At 35.8% G+C, this 20085-nt stretch overlaps 1 protein-coding gene across 2 annotated transcripts in view; it reads right to left on the bottom strand.

Annotated features, from left to right (window-relative positions):
• RNF150 (ring finger protein 150) overlaps positions 1-20085 on the bottom strand; it is a 76990-nt gene that overhangs the window by 16106 nt on the left and 40799 nt on the right. For both annotated transcript variants that reach the window (XM_087874556.1, XM_060686850.2), the window contains exon 2: positions 8248-8498. In XM_087874556.1, the coding sequence (XP_087730682.1) occupies positions 8248-8498 (251 nt within the window). The remainder of the gene's footprint in view (positions 1-8247; positions 8499-20085) is intronic.

The raw sequence follows: 20085 nt of genomic DNA, 5'->3' as shown, positions 1-20085 counted from the left end.
CCTTTTAGGTTTTCTTACTGCTTTTTTATTGTTTTAATTGTTTTTAACCTGTAAAAATGAAGTGTTTTAATGCTGTGTGTGACCAGCCATACGCTAAATAAATGAATAAATTCATGAGGATTATCTTATAAATAACCCACTTGATTCTTTAGAGACCTCAAAATAAATACTGCAGGCTGATAACTGATCTCCTTGATTTATAAATGTAACCTCCATATTTGAAGAGGTAAAGAACCTGGTTTTATATATAACTCAGTTATAAAGTTTTAGATTATCTATGTATTACATAAAACAAGGTTGCTGTTTTCAGACATCCAAGCCCACATAAGGAAGGACAGCAATCATCAAGTAATCACAGTCCATTTCCAAAGCAGATCTGATACTAGATTAACTATGCCTCCAGAATAGAGGCTATTAGCTAATCTTGAAGTGAGGCAGAATAGAAAGCTCAATTAGGCAAAAGCAAGGCATTATCTACTTTTCTGAATACAGAACATGTCCAGACTTGGATAAAATTTTCTCCTTTATCCAAGGTCCAGATAAAATCTTGACTCATTACATTTGATTTGTGTCTTTCTGAGAAAATCCTTGACCGATCGATTTCCAGAAACCAACAGCAAATAAGTTCAAATTGGTTTGATTCTGCCTACTTATATACCAGAAAGTTTAGAGCAGTAATGCATCAGGTCCAGGGACACCCTAATGTAAAATAAACATGCTAAATTGTAATAAGGTGTCATTACAAGAAAGTGACAGCCTCCCAAAAAGTTTCCTACACAACTAAAATATGGTCAGATCTGGAAGGGAGAAATTCAATTTTTTTTCTGGAATATTGTATCAAGTTTATTAAAGGAACATAAATTCTAGTTCAATATTCTTATTCCAGCTTCAGTTTGGGAGGATTTATATGTAAATGTACTTACTAATATAACTAGGGCCCCCAACGTAAGAAAATTATTGATACTCTAGTCTTTAAAAACCTTTTTCCCTGGCCTCTAATGTCAGTATCAGAAATCAAATTCATTATCCAATCTCTAGATTCTTATAAGGCACCTAGAGAAGATTATTTTTATCCCCAGAACTCTTCAAGAAACATATTGATTGGTGGGCTCCATTGTTAAGAGGGTTGTTATATCATATAATTTTTATTTATTTAGGAAATTTATATGGCCTCCTACTCGCTCACAGCTACTCTAGATGGTTTACAAACAATAAAAACAGAACAAAACAAACAAACAAACATAGAAACAACACACAGTCAAATGAGCCATTTGATGGGCTCCATCTCTCTCTCTGGGTTTCCCAGGCTCACTGACAAAACCAAGTCTTCAGGGCTTTACAAAAGATTGTCAAAATGGGAACCAGTTTAATTTCTGCAGGGATGATATTTCAAAGTGAGGGTGTATCAGTGTATAAGAAATTATGAGCTGGGATAGCCATAACAACAAGTCAGCCAATGGGAACTGTTTGGTGACTAAGAAACAGGATCTGTTGTGAGCCATGGGAGACAGCTTGGAGCCTAGGCGTGGCTTAGCTTAACTGGTCTGTATATAAGAGTTTTTTTGTCCTTAGACTATAGCTTCTCTGATTATATAGCTTCTGTTGTTCTATGCTTCTGCTTCTTGTCCTTGTACTTGCTACCACATTGCAAGAGCTGCATGGGTATTTTATACATGCATCATGTTTTATATTATTGTATATAAACAAGTTTCTTCTATAAAGGAATCCTGGTGAATTATTTACTTGTGTGCTGGTTGGATTGTTGCAAACTCTGACAGGTTATGGGCCCAGAATACACCAAGTACACAGTAAGACTGAACTGTAATTAAGATGAAGGACAGCCTGTGTTATAAGGAAAAGAGAACAAGGCTGAGAAGGCTTGCAGGATGGCTGTTGAGTTCAAGGAGAGCTCTCTGCCTCGATTCTTCTGGGACAGAAGAATTATATTATTTGGGCTGCAAAAATGGAATGCTTCCTGAAGGCTACAGAGTTCTGGGATATTATTAATCCACTCCAGGCACTATTAGCAGCAGCAGATCAATGGCAACATGATAAGGCCTACATCATCTTAAGTTTAGAAGATGAACAATTATTGAATATAGCTGATTTAAAAACTGCAAAGGAGATTTGGCTGAAATTGAGAAGTGTTCACGTGAGTGTGTCAGCATGCAATATTGTGCAATTATTGAGATTATTTATTTATTTATTTATTTATTGGTTCAATTTATAATAGACAGTTGTGCTTCTGTGATTATATAGCTTCTGTTCTGTGCTTCTGGATTCTGAATTCTGTGCTTCTTCTTCTTGTCCTTGTACTTGCTACCTTGTTGCAAGAGCTGCATGGGTATTGTATACATGCATCATGTTTTATATTTTTGTATATAAACAAGTTTCTTCTATAAATGAATCCTGCTGAATTATTTACTTGTGTGCTGGTTGGATTGCTGCAGACTCTGACAGGGTGCCACCATGGAGAAGGTCCTTCTTCTGAGTCCCGCCAGATGTACCTCCTTAGGGGTTGGGACCCGCAACATTCCTTGCCTCCCCATTCTAGTGGGTCAGGTGGATGTGACCAGCAAGAGATGGTCCCCCAGATAATCTGGTCTCAAACCATAAAGAGCTTTAAAGGTGACAACCAGCACATTGAATTGCACCTGGAAGCAAATCGGCATCCAATGCAGCTCCCGCATAAGAGGTAAATAATACAGGTTGCATCCCAGTCAGATAAGAAATCATCATTATATTCCCCATATGTAAAAAGGGAGAAAAGGCGACCCCAAAAAATTATAGAGCAGTGAGCCTTATTGGAATTGTGGCTAAAATGTATGCAAAACATCTTTTGAACAAAATAGAAAACTGGGTAATAGAAATAAATTGCTTAGTGGAGGAACAAGCTGGGCCAGAGTGCTCCACAGTAAACAATTTGTGTTATTTTACACCAGTTGTCACTACACGTATATTGAAATCTTCCACCCCTCACAGCTGTTGCTTCAGGTCAGGGTGGATAAAAATCAATGATTTTTTTAAAAAAATCAAAAAAATAAGATTTTTTTTATTTAAATCGGATTTTTTTTTATTTAAATTGGATTTTTTTTATTTTTATCGAATTTATTTTAATAAAAAAAATTTGGGGTAAAAATCTATCGTAAGATAGTTTTCTATTTAAAATACATAAATAATTTAGTTTATTCAGCATGAGATGGAGCTTAGTTATGTAGCATGAGGCTGTATATTCTGCAACACTCACTATCGGTGAGTCAACAGTGGGTCAAAGGAGTAGCAGAGATGACAGTTGCTCTTTAAAAATTATGATTTAAATCGAGTTGATTTAAATCAAGCCTTTTTACTAGTGATTTAAATCATGATTTAAATTGTGATTTAAATCAACTCGATTTAAATCAAATCCACCCTGCTTCAGGTGCAAGAGAATTTACCTGTAGAGATTGTTGTGGGGTGGTGGTGTCGCTGAATAAGGCAATCAATAAACAAGACTTGTCTGTATTGCAAATGAACTGATTTTAAAAGATAAAGGAGTTAACAAAATAAATATTATTTCAATCTATTTTTACATTGAGGATAGCAAAACCCTTTTTATTACCTCCCTGTTCACTTGGGAAATTTATGCCACATTTCTTCATGTAAAACTGGAATTGGAATAATTTCTTACCCGTCTGTTCCCAATTCTTTTGTCTCAAAGTAACATTTTAGGTTTCAATAAAGACACAGCAATACATATACACACCAGATAATATTTCAAATAGTTCTCTCTTTCTTTCTCTCATTGTGTGTATGTCAGTGGTGGGTTGCTCCCGGTTCGGTAGTAATGGCGGTGGGAGGCTCACCTGCCCACCTACCCCGAGGTCATCACTGATGATCTGTGCATGCACGCTCCCGTTGCGATCCGGTAGTAAAGATAGTGGAATCCACCCCTAGTGTATGTGTGTTTGTGATGTGTGTGTGTTTGTGTGTGTGTGTACCCATATGCATATATGCACATAAAGATATTGCGTTATTCTTTAAAAAACCATGCAGTGGATGATTTTAAAAAACCTATCATTTTTTAAAAAGGCAAAGGGACAACTAGCTGTGGAAGCAGGTAACATAGTAATATTTGGATATTTTGGAGTACCTGTCTTAAGATATCCCATTCACCATCCTGTTAGTTGTAGAATACAGGAGTGACAATTCTAAACTTCCAGACACTATTTTTTATATAGAATTTTTTTATTTTTTAAATATAATAATTCCATCTTCAATTAAACTGATAAAAATAGGATCGCCAATATGATCGCTGATGTCCAATGATGGATATGGCACAAGAAGAAAAAGTCGTCCAGGTACAAATAATCAACATTAAAACAGTATTCATTACATTAACATTAATTCTATAATATTAAAATGATAATATTAAACATAATAATCATAACATTTGCTTTTTTCTCTTAACATATCTTCTTTATTTCACTAATCTTTTTCTTTTGTTTCCCTGTTTCTAACTTCCATTCTTGTTATCTAACCTTTGATAAAATAAGTCCCATGTCATGTAGTATTCAGTTTGTTTTTTCTCCTTAATTGCTAACATTAGTCTATTCATTTCTGCACATCCTAATATTTTCCTGATCACATTCTCATCTGTGGGAATCTCTTCACTTTTCCAATTTTGTGCAAATACAATTTTAGCTGCAGTTAATATATGAATAATTAAATATGCATTCTCCTTACTATATTTTTGGAGTACCTGTCTTAAAATATTCCATTCACCGTCTTGTTAGTTGTAGAATACAGGAGTGGCAATTCTAAACTTCCAGACACTGTCATTTTACCAACTCTTGTATAAATCATTTGTGCTGATTGGTGAGTTGTAGCCCACGAACAGAAATATATTTCTGCGCTTAGAGAATAACCCAATCTTCCCATTTTCTCTTTTGCTGCTTAGATATGAAGCCACTGCCGTTCCAGACTGAGCAGTGGAAGAAAGGAATGCAAAAAACATAAGTCTAATCAAAGGTCAGGGAACATGCCAAGCAGAGGAACAAGGCAAGCCAACATATGAGATTTCTTGCAACGTATGAGTTACTGAATATAGATCAATTAATTAATCAGGCACAAGATTAGTTGCTGCTATGTATTATCAATTAAATGTTCAAAGATTTGTCGACTGGATTACATTGCTATGTTTCTTTTCCATATATATTAAACACTGACACATGCTTTGACTCAACAGTTTAAAACATGGAACAAAAAATAAAATTATAAAAGTGTAATCTAGGAATACACAAGTGCTTTACTGTTTCTGGAATCACTGCATACCAGTGAAATACTGCACCTACCTAGAAATGCACAATACAGACTTTTGATGTATCTGCTAGAGTGTAGTACATTGTAATATAGAAATTTCAGATTTGTTCTTCAGCTGATGCAAGTATATTAGAATAGATAGTTATTTATTAATAAATACTTATAACACTACATTATATAGGTTCTGTGATAAATCTCCACAGATTTAGAATGGAGGGAGGTGTGAGAAAGGGGCTGAGCTTAGAGTCCTTGCACAGGTCTATGACGATTTGCTGCAGCCAACTTGCCATGGCCAACTTGCTGCAGGACAACTCGCTGTGGGACAAGAGTTACACTAATATCAAAGAAATGGTGGAACAGAATCATTAAAGAAAGGATGCAAATGGAAGAACAGAATGAATTGTGAATGGCGAAAATTAAAATATTTTAAAATTTATTTAAAAAAATTTTTAAAAATATTTTTAAGTAGAAATCTATTTATTAAGTAGAATTGTTAAATTATCCCACAGTAAGTTGTCCCTCAGAGAATTGGCCATGGCAAGTTGTCCTGTGGCACGTTGGCCATGGAGAGTTGGCCACTGCGAATTGGCTGCTGCGAATTCGCCACTGTGAGTTGGTTGCTGCAAGTTGACTGTGGTGAGTTGGCCACTGCTAGTTGGCCGCTGCTAGTCACTATGAGTTGACCATGGTGAGTTGGCTGTGGCAATTTGGCTGCTGCGAGTTGGCCATGGTGAGTTGGCTGTTGCGAGTTGGCTGTTGCGAGTTGGCCATAGTGAGTTGGCTACTGTGAATTGGCCGCTGCAAGTTGACTGTGCTGAGTTGGCCACTGCAAATTGGCCATGGTGAGTTGGCCACTGCTAGTTGGCCACTGCTAGTTGGCCATGGTGATTTGGCTGTGGCAATTTGGCTGCTGTCAGTTGGCCATGATGAGTTGGCCGCTGCCAGTTGGCTGCTGCCAGTTGGCCACTGTGAATTGACTGGCGAGTTGACTGTGGTGAGTTGGCTGTTGCAAATTGGCCATGGTGAGTTGACCACTGCTAGTTGGCCGCTGCTAGTTGGCCACTGCGAGTTGGCTACTGTGAGTTGACTGTGGTGAGTTGGCTGTGGCAAGTTGACTGCACAAGTTGACTGTGGCAAGTTGTCCCATTCCATCCTTTGCACAGCAGAAATCAGTGTAGCCTCCCCCAGACTCCCTGAAATATTATTTCACCATTGCCAAGAGAATGCAATCAGTCTTGCAAACTGGCATTACAACACTGAAGAAGTAATTTGATTTACTGACCATGTGGGTCTGGTTCCTTGTGCCTGACAGTTCTGACCAATTTACATAAAATATTTCCAAATCATAACTCCAACTTGCCAAGCTTCTGGCTTATGTACCCTTTGGAGTTCCCTGAGTTTGGTTGTTTGCTTTCAGACATTTAATTACCCAATTAGGCAATTAAAAACCTGCATCTAAATGTATAATGGATGTGTAATCTATGTGATATATTTTAACTTACATGTTTTCATTATGTGTTTTTTTATCAAATTGTAAAAGTTATAATCTTACCAGGTTTCAGGAAAAAATGCTTTTTTTACTCATAGGACATAAAATGTTCATCTAAAGTTATCTGAAATATATTAAACTCATATGTTTTGTACTGCAATATAAATAAAAATATAAAGAAAATAATCAATTAATAGATTTTAATATAAGGAAAAATGGATCGATTCAACTATTTACTGTACTAAGATTCCTTTGCATTTAATGTCCATCTCCAATGGAAATAATTTTTCTTAATTTTTAGCTTAAAATTTTTGAAACATATTGTGATACAATGTTTTTCTCTCCTCTTTTTCAAAGTTATCTTCCAAAAAACACTCATTTTCTCAGTCTATTTCTCTCAGAAGCACTCTTACATTCTTACACCCAGACACACAAACATACATACATTATTAGACTGGTAGCCTATCCAAGAATGTTCCTATTTATTTTTCCAGTCCCTGTGCTGAATTTTCCAGGCGATTTTCATCTGTCTTCCAGCTCCAGGTTATTTCCTCTCTTTGCTTTTTTTTCTTTGGAATTATCTAGGCTGAAGGATAATTTTGATGACCCATATTAGTGGCACTATCACATCAAGCTGCAAATTCTCGCACTCAATTAAGAAATAGTGAAATATATTGTGGTGCTTATTAATTCAATGCATTGGCTGCATTATGGAATATGAATTTTATTAATCCGTTCACTGATGTATTTCAAATTAAAACCTATATTAAACAACATTTTGCTAGCTTATGTGCCTTAGATAAGTGGAGAAGGACCTTGCTCCATGATGGTGAACCTATGGCACGCGTGCTACAGGTGGCCCTCTCTGTGGGCACACAAACCTTTGCCCCAGTTCAGCTCTGCCGTGCATGCACCTCCCACCAGCCAGCTGGTCATCGGGTCTCTGCTGTGCATGCACAGGGGCGGGGCATGTGCGGGGGACACACGTGCATGCGCGAGACAGGGCACACGCGTAGGGGCAGGGACATGCACATGGGCGGGGGGCATGCGGGGGGCACACGAATGCACAGGGGGGCAGGGCGCATGTGGGGGGTTCCGTACATGTATTGCATTTTGGGGGTTTGGCCGCACGTGCATTCGTACGTGTGTGTTTTGGGCACTCAGTCCGGAAAAGGTTAGCCATCACTGACCTAGCTGATCAATTTCCTGTTCTTTGTCCCTATCTTTAACTGTATGAACTACATTTTTCTTTATTTCTTCTAGAAATGTAAAATAAAGAATGAATACTCTCTTTAATACTTATTAAGAAATATTCATTATGATGGGCACTAAAAAATTTAAATGTGACATAAACCAATTCAATTCTGGCTCTGTTACATTTTAACAACAATCCCCAATCCGTATTTCTCAGATTTCTGGAATCTGAAGGTGAAAACATATATAAGTGAAGTATCACTCACCTGATTCCTGTCCCTGGCATTTGCATATCTGAACCTCTGAATGTAGTAGAAGACCAGCCATGCTAAGGAGATGATCATCAGCACAATGAAGGAGATGGATACAAACACCACAGAAGTACGACTAACATACTTCTGCAGGTTACGGGTTCCCACCGTTATGTGCATCATTACAGTAATATTCCGCTCCAGTAGGCTTACTATTTCTTTTCCCTTCGGCTCAGGGATCATTATCGCCACCACATCATCAATACCTATCAGAAAAGAAAGAACTATTAACAGAGAAATGCTTCAAGTGATCCCCAAAACAATTTTATTTTCTTCAAGAATGATATCATCAGTGGAAAAGAAAATACAAAAACAATACAGTCAAAAGTCACCAACTGCTTACCAGCTTTCCGTTTTTATTCCCCAAAGGGGTGAGATCGAAATATAAGACCGTTTATTATAATTTTGTGATTTTCTGTGAGTTTTATGAGACAAAATGAATTGCTTAAGTCTCACTAAAAATACCTTCCAAGTTGGATTCTTTGGGAATATGTCTCAGAAAATCTAATTTTGTACATTTTAGCAATTACTTGCTCATCAGTACACAACTGTCAAATTGTGACTTACTTTGCTCCATATTCTAACTCAGAGTTCCCCAACCTTTTCAGACCAGCGGGGAGGTGGGGGGGAGAGGGGATGGTTCCATGCGCGGGGCGGGCAAGTGTGCATGCACAGCTCGATTTGCATAAGTGGAGATTTGCAAATAGAATATGTGTTCATGCACTTGCCCACCACTTCCGCTGCTCAATTCCAAAAGACTCAAGGCCCGATAGTGGGCGGCTGCCCAGGGGTTGGGGATCCCTGCCCTAAGTCTTTATATTCATTTAAAAATCTTTCAGATTCAGATATAAATGGGAGATTGATTACAACTATATCCTTCTACTATTAATTATTTTCTTGATTTTATTGCCATATAAAACCTCATAATGTCTTCAAGAGAACAAACATTGTTCAGTTTCTACAAAGGTAAAGGTGAAAAAACTAACAGCTATATCTGAGATCAGCAACAAGCATAGTTCATAGATGTAGGAACTACCTTAAGAGTTACATCTTGTTCCCAAATATCTATTTGCAAATAGAATTTATCTTTGCTGATATATCTGCGTAGAAGTACAAAAATTTCTGCTTCAGTTTTTTTTCTTGCTGATGTTTCTAGTAAAATTTTTAATAAAATTTTAAAATAATAAGATAAAAGCTAAGACAAACTAATAATAAGGGGGGAAAAACAGAAATAAAAAACAAAAAGTGCAAGGAAAAAAAATATAAAGAAGTGGCTTCTGATATTCTTCACAGTAGTTATAAGTACTAATATATTTCCAACTCTCTCTCTAAAGTTACATTATCTTCTTTCTATAAACTATCCTGTCTATTTATCAAAACCATGTCACAAGTTAACTGTATTTTCATTTTTACACTAAAAGTCTATAAGAGGGATCTAGTTAGCAGTAAACAAAGATAATATTTTTTCTATAATTAAAGAAGCTAATTTTCTCATTTCAGAAAATCCAATTTTGTACATTTTAGCAATTACTTGCTCATTAGTACACAACTGTCAAATTGTGACTTACTTTGCTCCATACCCTAAATCAGAGTTCCCCAACCTTTTCAGACCAGCAGGGAGGTGGGGGAGAGAGGGGATGATTCCATGCGTGGGGCAGGCAAGTGTGCCTGCACAGCTCGATTTGCATGAGTGGCGGACATGTGTGCCCACAAATAGAGTATGTGCGCATGCACTCGCCCACCACTTCTGCTGCTCAGTTCCGAAAGACTCAAGGACCAATAGTGGGCAGCTGCCCAGGGTTTGGGGATCCCTGCCCTAAGTCTTCATATTCATTTAAAAATATTTCAGATTCAGATGTAAATGGGAGAATGATTACAACGATATCCTTCTACTATTAATTGTTCTCTTGATTTTATTTTAAATTCCCCTTCATAATTTTTCAACAAGTCTTGGTATGTAAATCATTTATCTTTATCTGTTATTTCTGTATACTATGCTAATATCCATAAATGTGTTTTTGAGCATAACGTGGGGTTATATCTATTCCATATTCTCACAGTGGCACATCTAAAAAATTATTTTTTCAAGACCATAATAACTTTAACCCACCATAAATATCCATGCCATCCAACATCAGGTAGTGACCGTCTACTTGTAAACATCTCATGTTTTTCAGCAACATCTGTTCTTTCATCCAGACCATACAATAAGCAGTAAAATACAGTTTTAAATTAAGCAAACCCAATCCTTATCTTTCCTTTGCATTAACTCTTTGAAACTTACATTGACCTCTATGAATAAAATTCTGTAAAATTATTGTTAACCTTTCAGCCAAAATCATAGCAAATCATTTATAATCATTATTCAATAAAGACACTGTTCAATCATTTTTGTTACAGTCAAATTTTGTCCTTCTTTAGGTATTAATGTTAGAGTCTTCACAACTATCAGGAATCTTTCCATTTTGCAAAATAGTATTCATTATTCTAAAGTTGTAAAAACTCATCCTCAAAACATGTGTAATAAGAGCAGGGGTGGGTTCTATTTACCTTTACTACTGGTTCGCAATGGGAACAGCTTCTGAGCATGGGCAGATCAGTGGTGGGTTGCTCCCGGTTCGATCCAGTTCTATAGAACCAGTAGTAAAACCGGCGGGAGGCTCCGCCCACCCACCACGATGTCATCAGCAGAAGCACGCATGCTCCCACTGCAAACCAGTAGTAAAGGTAAGTGGAACCCACCCCTGGTGCAGATCACCCGTGATGACATCGTGGCGGGTGGGTGGAGCCTCCCACCGGTTTTACGGTTCTATAGAGCTGGACCGAACTGGGAGCAACCCACCACTGAATAAGAGGCCAGCAGCCCATCTAAACCAAGTACCTTTTCTGTTTTAATCTTTTTGATAGCTTCCCACAGCTCACTTATTATTATAGGTCCATTAAAAATTTATCTCAGATTGTCTGTTGGCTTAGGTAAATATAGGTTATATAACTATTCCAAAGAAATCTCATGACATTTATGTAATGAGACCATTAAATGGCTCATGTGAGGTGCTGTTGCTGGAGCGTGAGGTGGGAGTGATTTTATTATATTAATTTATTATATGACTCTTCTTTTATTAATTTTATTGTTGTTATATGAGGTTTTATATTCTGTAAGCCGCCTTGAGTCACCATGTACAAATAGGCAGCAATATAAATTCCCTAAATAAATAAATAAATAAATGTATACTGATAAAACATTCTTCACATATTCACATTATCTGTTATGAAAGTATCCCCTTCTTATAACTTTAATATCATTTTTCTTTTCACAACTTATACAGTGGGGCAAAAAAGTATTTAGTCAGCCACCAATTGTGCAAGTTCTCCCACTTAAAAAGATGAGAGAGGCCTGTAATTGTCATCATAGGTAGACCTCAACTATGAGAGACAAAATGAGAAAACAAATCCAGACAATCACATTGTCCGATTTGGAAAGAATTTATTGGTGGCTAACTAAATACTTTTTTGCCCCACTGTACATCAACTGTTTCCCTGGTTTATTTGTAAATTCAAAATTTCTTTGTTTTGCATAACATAGCTTATTTCCATCTTCTCCCTGTTAATATAATTTGGGGCATAAATTCCCAATATCAAAGTCTTAGCTCTTTGTAGGTTCTACTTTCATGCCAGCTTCCATCCTAACAAATCCAATATAAATTTTGGATATAGTTGAAGGTTTGTATATAGAACAACTCCATTTGTTCTTCAAATCTGCTTAAATAAAAATTCCTCTCCCAAATATTTGTAAATTAAATATTTTATATCTTTTTTTCCTAAAATATATTTCTTGTATAAATCACACCTTGTTTTAACTTATTTAAATAGTGTAATATTTTTTTCTGTTGTCCCATTTATATTCCATGTTAAGAATTTATAATCGAGCACCCAATGTAGTCTTTTTAAATGTCTTTTTAATGTTGTAGCATTTATTCAATCTCATCTGCCATTGTCACTTCCCTTTGTATTTCCTCTAAGTCTTCTTTAAAAATTTTCAAAAAAACTTGCTTTTTGCACAGAATTCAACCTAAATGCCTGCTGTTTGGAAAAAAAAAAAAAACACTTCTTCCAGCTTATCCCACCTAAATGGATTTTTTTCTGTTTAAGATTGCCTATCAGAAAAAAGTACTTTTTTTGTTTTATGTAATATTCTAATTGGGATTTCTTAAGCAGAATTACATCTCTATTATCAATCCTCTATCTGGTATTAAAATGCTGCTGTAGAACTTCATGTTTTGTTTTCTTCCTAACAAATTATAAAAGGACATCCCTCGGAACATTTTTTAATTTTGCAAAATGCATAATGATCCTATAAGACTTACCAATCTTTGTATCAATATTATCCTCCTCCCAGTCCAGAAATTCAAAGAATTTAATTATCTTTTCTCTAATATCCTCTCCATGTTCTTCTGAAATTGCTCTAAATCTTAAACAAAATTCTTTTCCCCTAAGCTCCAAAAATACCAAATTGTCTAAAGTCCTCTCTATCTCTCTGTTTATAAATTCTGTTTTACTTTTCAAGACTTCCACTTTTTCAGTAGTTTGCTTTAATGTGCTGAGTAAGTTGCTGAACAGATTTTTCATTTTTCTTAACTTCTTCTTTCAGATCTTTTTTAATACTTGCGAAACGTTCTTCCATTTTCATTTTAACTGTTGTAGTTATATTTTTACCAAATTATTCAAACAATTTCTGCAAAAAGTCTGATGAAATGCCCTTATTGGTAAGTTGTTCTAATGAACCCTGCATCCTTCTCCCAGTTTGGCAGATTTTTTTTTTTTTTGTGGTTGCCATGGTTAGAAAGTGAAAGCACAGTATGCCAGTTACTATGGTGAGAATAAAAGGCAACGTTTTTTTCAGTTTTGTTTTTTCTGAGTCTATTAGTCTATTTAAGTAGTCAGGTTTCCCAGGTAGGTACAGTCTGTTAATCTAATTAAGTTTACTATATTCAAAGATACTTTTGTCAGAGAAAAAAACCCCATTTTTAAAAATCACTGTCTCTGTTTTCAGTTTGATGTTTTCTAATATCACAATCTCATCAAGCTTTTTGTCTTGAAATTAAAATTCTTTAAAACAGAATTCTTCAGACAAAAAAGTCACATTCACTGAGATTATTTAATCGTCACTGGTGTTCAGAATATCTATCTTAGGTTGTAAAACAGTTAAATCATAAAGTGATTAAGCAAATGAGGCTTTTGCCCATCAAATATCCATAAAAGGCCGCACAGCATTTAGGGCACATTTAAGGCACATTGTAAATCCTTGACTCCAAACTATTCAGCTCACAATCAACAACAACAAAACTAAATTCTGGCAGTTTTTGAGAGGAACAGCTCTTCCAGAACACAAATGGATAATACTATAATTTCTCCTTCTTCCAGAGAAATTTTCTGCCAGCCAGAATTGACCCTTTGCTGGTAATTGTACCTCGGTGCTATCTCTATCTGCGGAACTAATGACAGAGACATCTAACCAGGAAGTACCTCCCCTTTTTTCCTGTTGTAAATTTCAGACTTTGATGAATATGATAACCTACTGAACAGATTTCCTTTCTCCACTTGAGTCAAGCTTTTTCCGCCAAATGTACTGCTTGCCATCATACACCACTGCCCGGATTAATTTCTAGTTATTTATAACTTGCTTGGCAGCACTTTAGCTCTTTGCCTTCTTGGGGCTATTATTTCTTCTAAACAAAAAACCTTGTCTCGTTAAAAGAATGGCTTCATTTCTTAGTTTACCAATGGACCTCTCTAGCTTCCCTCACTCCCTGCTTGACAGTCAAAAAGAGTTAATCCTTCCTTCCCTACAGTGGTTCCACACTTAAACATCTAATTGCCCATGTATTACTCAGATTCTTGGCCTGCAGATACCCTGAATTGCACTTGGATTCTGCCAAATGATATCTTTCAACTTACATTTTCAGTTTTACTGCCATGGCACCAACCCAGGCTGTCTGGTCACAGAAAAAGAGAACCTACAATAAGCATAAGGTGGAAATTATCTCGGTGCTTTATATGTCAGCTTTGGCATTTTTCAGAACAGAGAAGTGATGCTACTTAGCTGAAAAACAAGACCAGATCTATAGCAGGCAGATGTGAAAGCAATTGTAGAGAATCCTGGGCTGATAAGACTTACACAGTGAGCCAATCCTGTCTCTCTTTGTTATATATTATAGGGTTATTTTCACAAATTTATTAGGCACTTCTTACAGTAGTTTCTTCTCCCTGGATTCCTTACATTTTCCTTATTGTGGTATTGAGGCTATTAAATTATTTAGAATAGAAATCTTGGTTGAGAGATATTGATCGGTTCCAGACAAAATTGGCTGTTCTAAAATTAATGTAACCTAGTTATAATTGAGAACCAATTTGGTCTAGTGATTAAGGTGCTGACTAGGAGCAGAAAAACCTGAATTCTGTCTTAGGCAGGGTGGTCAATTGAGTGACAGTGGGCCAATCACTTTCTCCCAGAACAATATTGATTTGTTTATGTAGTCACCCAGAGTTAAGAATGAATTCAAATAGTCCCTCTAAAAAAGAGTCATGACTAATTTATAACAGATAGTTCAATGAAGCCTAAGTGCAAATAACGTAGTCTAAACCCAAACCATCATAACTGGAATGATAGAGAATTCTACAAAGTATAGTGTGATGCATATGTAAGAATATAAAACAAAATATTTCGGTTATAGTATTCAATTAGACAAATGGGAAAAACTATGGAAAATAAATTATAAATTGACAATGTCTGTACTTTATAAAGAAAATCTCTATAAAATGTTTTATAGGTGGCACTTGCCACCAGCCAGATTGGCAAGAATGTTCCCCGGCACGCCATCAACATGTTGGAAATGCAACCACCACAAAGGCACCTATTACCATATGTGGTGGACCTGCCCAATGGCGAAACAATATTGGCAAAGGATCAAAATACAAATAGAGGAAATAACACATCAAAAGATAGAACTAAGACCAGAAAGCTTCCTACTAGGCATAGTAAATGGACACTACGAAAAAGAAACAACATATTTAATTATACATATGATAACAGCAGCACGAATACTATACGCGCAACACTGGAAGAGTAGTGATATACCAACACCAGATAAAGTAATCAATAAAATTATGGAATGTGCGGAATTAGATAGACTCACAAAGGAATTACAAAATAGGGAAGAACATGACTTTTACTTAGTATGGGAAAAGTGGTATAGTTGGTTGAAAGATAGGAAAGAGATGAAGCAATAGGAAGTAAACAAAATGACCAAATATAGTATGATGGAAACAAAGAACAGAAATAGGTCAACAAAGATCAATAGTAGATAGACAAAAGGGAATGACCAAATAAGGAAGAGTCAAAATACAAAGAGAAATGTATATTACAGTTGCGATAAACTGGACATGTATTGAAATGGGTGTTTATATGTTTTTATGTTTTGTACGTTTCATTGTTCTGTTTAGTTTGTACTTATAAATAAAAATTGAAAAAAAAAAGAATATAAAACAAAAGGTGCTACAATTCAACTCTTATCAAGAAGTGCAGCACAGTGGTGGGTTGCTACGGGTTCGCCCTGGATCGGGCGAACAGGTAGCAGTGGTGGTGGGAGGCTCTGCCCACCTGCCCGGACATCTCTACACATGCACAGAAGTGTTGTGTATGCGCTCACAAGCAAACTGGTAGCAAATGAAATTGAAACCCACGACTGGTGCAGCAGCAGTGAAAAAGTTGAAGGAATTATAAAATAAAAGGCATCATAAGGAAGCTCACTAAGCTTCAACCAATGAAGAATGACCTTATTATCAAGTACTTTGTTGCAAAGCTTTTAATCCCAATAGTTGGGATCTAAAGAAAATGCTAGTGTTGGATGCTTTTGAATATCTGTTAGAGAAGACGACTTATTTCATCTGGCTGATTAACCAGCAAGTCCAGTCTTCAACTAAGAGTTTTTTTAAAAAAACTTATCTCATACATTAATGAAGAGAATCTACAAAATCCAAAATGAGTTATCAACTGAAATTTGGCAGCAGGGGCACGCAAAGTTAGCACCATGTCTTTCTTCATTAAAACCCTTTTTAGGACATAAACTATTTTCAGTAACTTTAAAAAGTTACAAAGAGATGAAATATGTATAGAATGAGGGGTTATTTTATAAATGGGGACATCAGACCTAATAGACATAAACCAGTAATCTAATCTTTTATAAACTAACTGCCTACAACATGTACAACTTCTCTACAAAGATGTGTACCCTGTAAAATCTTTTAGGCCAGGTTAGTGTTACATACGGTATGTCTGGGGGCGGCGGAGTAGGATGGATATAATTATGAAGCTAAAATGCACTGAGAAACCTATACAAGATTTTCCTTAACATGGCATTATATCATTAAGCCCCATGTTCAAGTGTTTGGTCCTGAGCTAGACTAAGTCAAATGCAAGTATGCAAGTGCCTCTCAAGGCACTCACTTTCCTGGAAAAAAAATGGGGACTCCAAGAAAAGTGCAATACAGGTATTCCTCAATTTATGACCATAATTGGGATCAGAATTTCCATGCTAAGTAAGGCAGTTAAGTGAGTTGCACCCGATTTTATTATTTTTTTGTCATGGTTGTTAGGTAAACCACTGCAGTTGTTAAGTGAATGTAAGGCCATTAAGCAAATTTGATTCTCCACCCTTTTCTTTGCTGGTCAAAAGCCAGCTGGGAAGGTCACAAATGGCAATTACTTGGCCTCAAGACAGTAACAGTAAATACATACTTGTTGCCATGCACCTGAATTTTGATCATGTGACTCTGGGATGCTATGATAGTGGTATATGCAAGGACAAGGTAAGTCATGTTTTTCATCTCAATGTTGTTCTAACTTTAAATGGACACTAAACAAATAGTTGTTAGGTTTAGGACTAGCTGTAGTATTTGCATTATTTGAAGCACGTTAGACATTAAGAGCAAGTCTCCATGAAAGGCAAAACTACCAAGTTACCAAAAGCAGCATAGAAGCTACATTGCTATGCTTATTGTTTTAAAACTGGACTTCTCATAATAAATGGTACTAGGAATATAGAACATTAGAGGGATCCAACTTGAAAGGAATCAAAGAGAGTTACCATAGGAAAAAGAACTTACTATGAAACAGAACATAAAAAGTAGACTTTTATGATGAAAGATAACATGTTCATATAAAATATTTTCAAATCCTGATTTCTCTTCTTAATGATCCTGTTCTTGGATTATTAACTGCATCACAGCCCAGAAGTCTAACAATATAATATGGTAATCATAGATGATTATATTTTGTTTCAAATTATTGTCATTTAATACTGCCATGGAGAAATTACAGTCTGCATTTGCTTTTTAGCTATTAATCAAATAGTACAGATAAAATCTGATCAAATGCTAATTAGGATTCCCTTTATAATTTAGATCAGAACTCAAGACAAAATACACCTGATTATGATACTTCCAGTATTGCACAAACCAAGACAGAATGCAGAGAAGTCACATTTTCTTCTCAAGTTTCTGAAATCATTGTCAAGGCCTCAATTCAAAAATTGCCCATTTTAATTCCATGCAGACCCTTTGCAAATTTGCAAATGCCACAAACATAATCAATGGAAGTGTTCTTTTATGATCTTATGCTTCCTCATCTTTGCACAACAGTGCAAAATGAAATATACTATGATTCTATTAAGTTAAGCATTCACAGAATATCTAAGCATTAACATCTCTATTCAAAATCATGAAAATGCTCCATTTATTGCCTTGGGCTTTCCAGAAGAACATTACTTCTCACATGTTAAGAGGTTACTTTTATTTTGTTTGTATAGTCTTCTGTGTGTTTTTCTTTTTTCTTTTTAGTGGAAGCATAGCCTTAATGGGAACAATATTAAGACTTCAGTTTAATTTTGCAAATCCATTTTTTAAAAAAATCCAGAATCTTCACAATAATTGTCACATGCTAAGAGCACTTCTGCTGGAAGCTCATCCAGCTACTTATTATCCTTCCCCCATTTAACAGATTCTCTTTCCGTAAATCTCACAAAAGTCATGAGAAGGATCCTCAGGTCATCAAGAAGCAAGTCTGGCATGGCTGATATGAAAATTGTGGACAGAGCATCCATTGTGCTTCAGTCTCTTTTTAGTTATGTAGAGTCAGCTTTGCTGGTTTATTTCACTGCAAAGCAACATCTGCTTGTGATTCCCTACCCCCAGCCTTCTGCATTCTCTAAATCTGTTCCAGAGAATTGGGATATCATCTGAAGCAAATCCGGGGCATGCAAGCATGTATTGGAGAAGGGAAAACAAAGACATGTTCTGCTGAATGTAATTCTGCTTATGAAATATTGAATTTAGCCCCAAATCAAAATTGAAAGCCTTGTCAACCCAACCTTGAGATTCATAAAATCTAAGGTTGAAGTTTAATTCAAATAATCCTTTTATCTTTTTTATGCTTTCTAGAGAAGAAAGTTCAGCAGTCAAGGGTATTAGCAAACACTTCTAACCATTATGTATGTAATAGTTACAACTGATCAAACACAATGAAGCTATACATTTTAAATCACAAACAGTGATATAATTCTACGTGGTAACTAATATACATCTATGGTTTTTGTGTGATCATTATGCATCAATATAACAGTACCATTTTCACTAAAGGATATGATGCCAGGATAATCAGTTCCATTTGCTAATACCCTAAGCAGTTCAAAGAGAGATCTACAGTAATTTCTATGTTCGTAAATGGAGAAGAGCTATCATATGTGAAAAATGAATGATGTTGCTTGGTCTTCTCATAGTGCTTTGAGATATTAGATCAAAAGAAAAATAAATGTGGATATAAAAAGAGCATTTATAGCTAAGTGCTTCAAAGAGGATTTTTAAAAATTGCCTTTATCCTGAGAAAAACAAATTTATAAAAGCAAGATATAAAATTATCTTTGACTTTCTATGTAAAATCTGACAACTACGTAACCTTTGGCTGTGGAATGCAGATATGTATGCATGCCAAATATTTTCATTTCATTATTTAAAATTATATTCTTTGCATTTATCCTTACAACAACCTTATGAGTAGAGATGGCAATGGAAGACATTTATCCATGGCAAATGGATAAGAGTATATCTCTGCTAGTGCAATGCGATACTAATTAACGTGTGTTTAAGATGGCAACTATTTGTCCATACTGTCACCAGTAATTGACTTAACAGCCTTCTGCCTTCCTGCCAGTCTAAATGCCAGGTAGTGTCTGAGTTTGAAAACACACCTTCTCTCAGGCATGGATGTGTCCCAATATTTCCTCAAGCCCTTCCCTGCTACTTGGGGGTGGGGGTGGGGGAGGCTTGTTTTAAAAGACAGGGGCACAATTAGAAGAAAAGAAGCAAAAAGTTTTGCTTCAGATTCAAATTTATCTTTAAGAAATATATAAATATTTTAGGTAGGAGTGGCATCAAATTTAATTTATTTTGTCTCTTGGTACTGGTTCAATATTCTTTATATATTTGTACAAGCTTTGTAATTGTATAAAAGTGTTGCATTTATCACACTTCATCAGCTAATGTATCAAGACATGCATGAATATATTTATTTCAAATATTTTGAATTCATATTTTTCCTGTAGATGAGGATGAAAATTATAATAAATCAGTGTCATCTTGTATTCTTTATTGTGTTATAATTAAACTTGCTCCATATTGAAGGACCAAGGCAAGGTTGTCCCCTTTCCCCTACTTATTTTTATTGGCATTAGAGCAACAGAC

Source organism: Pantherophis guttatus, chromosome 8 (assembly GCF_059756535.1).
Source record: "Pantherophis guttatus breed Tessera chromosome 8, ASM5975653v1, whole genome shotgun sequence".
NCBI lineage: Eukaryota > Metazoa > Chordata > Lepidosauria > Squamata > Colubridae > Pantherophis > Pantherophis guttatus.
This window is presented reverse-complemented; position numbering and strand designations above follow the sequence as displayed.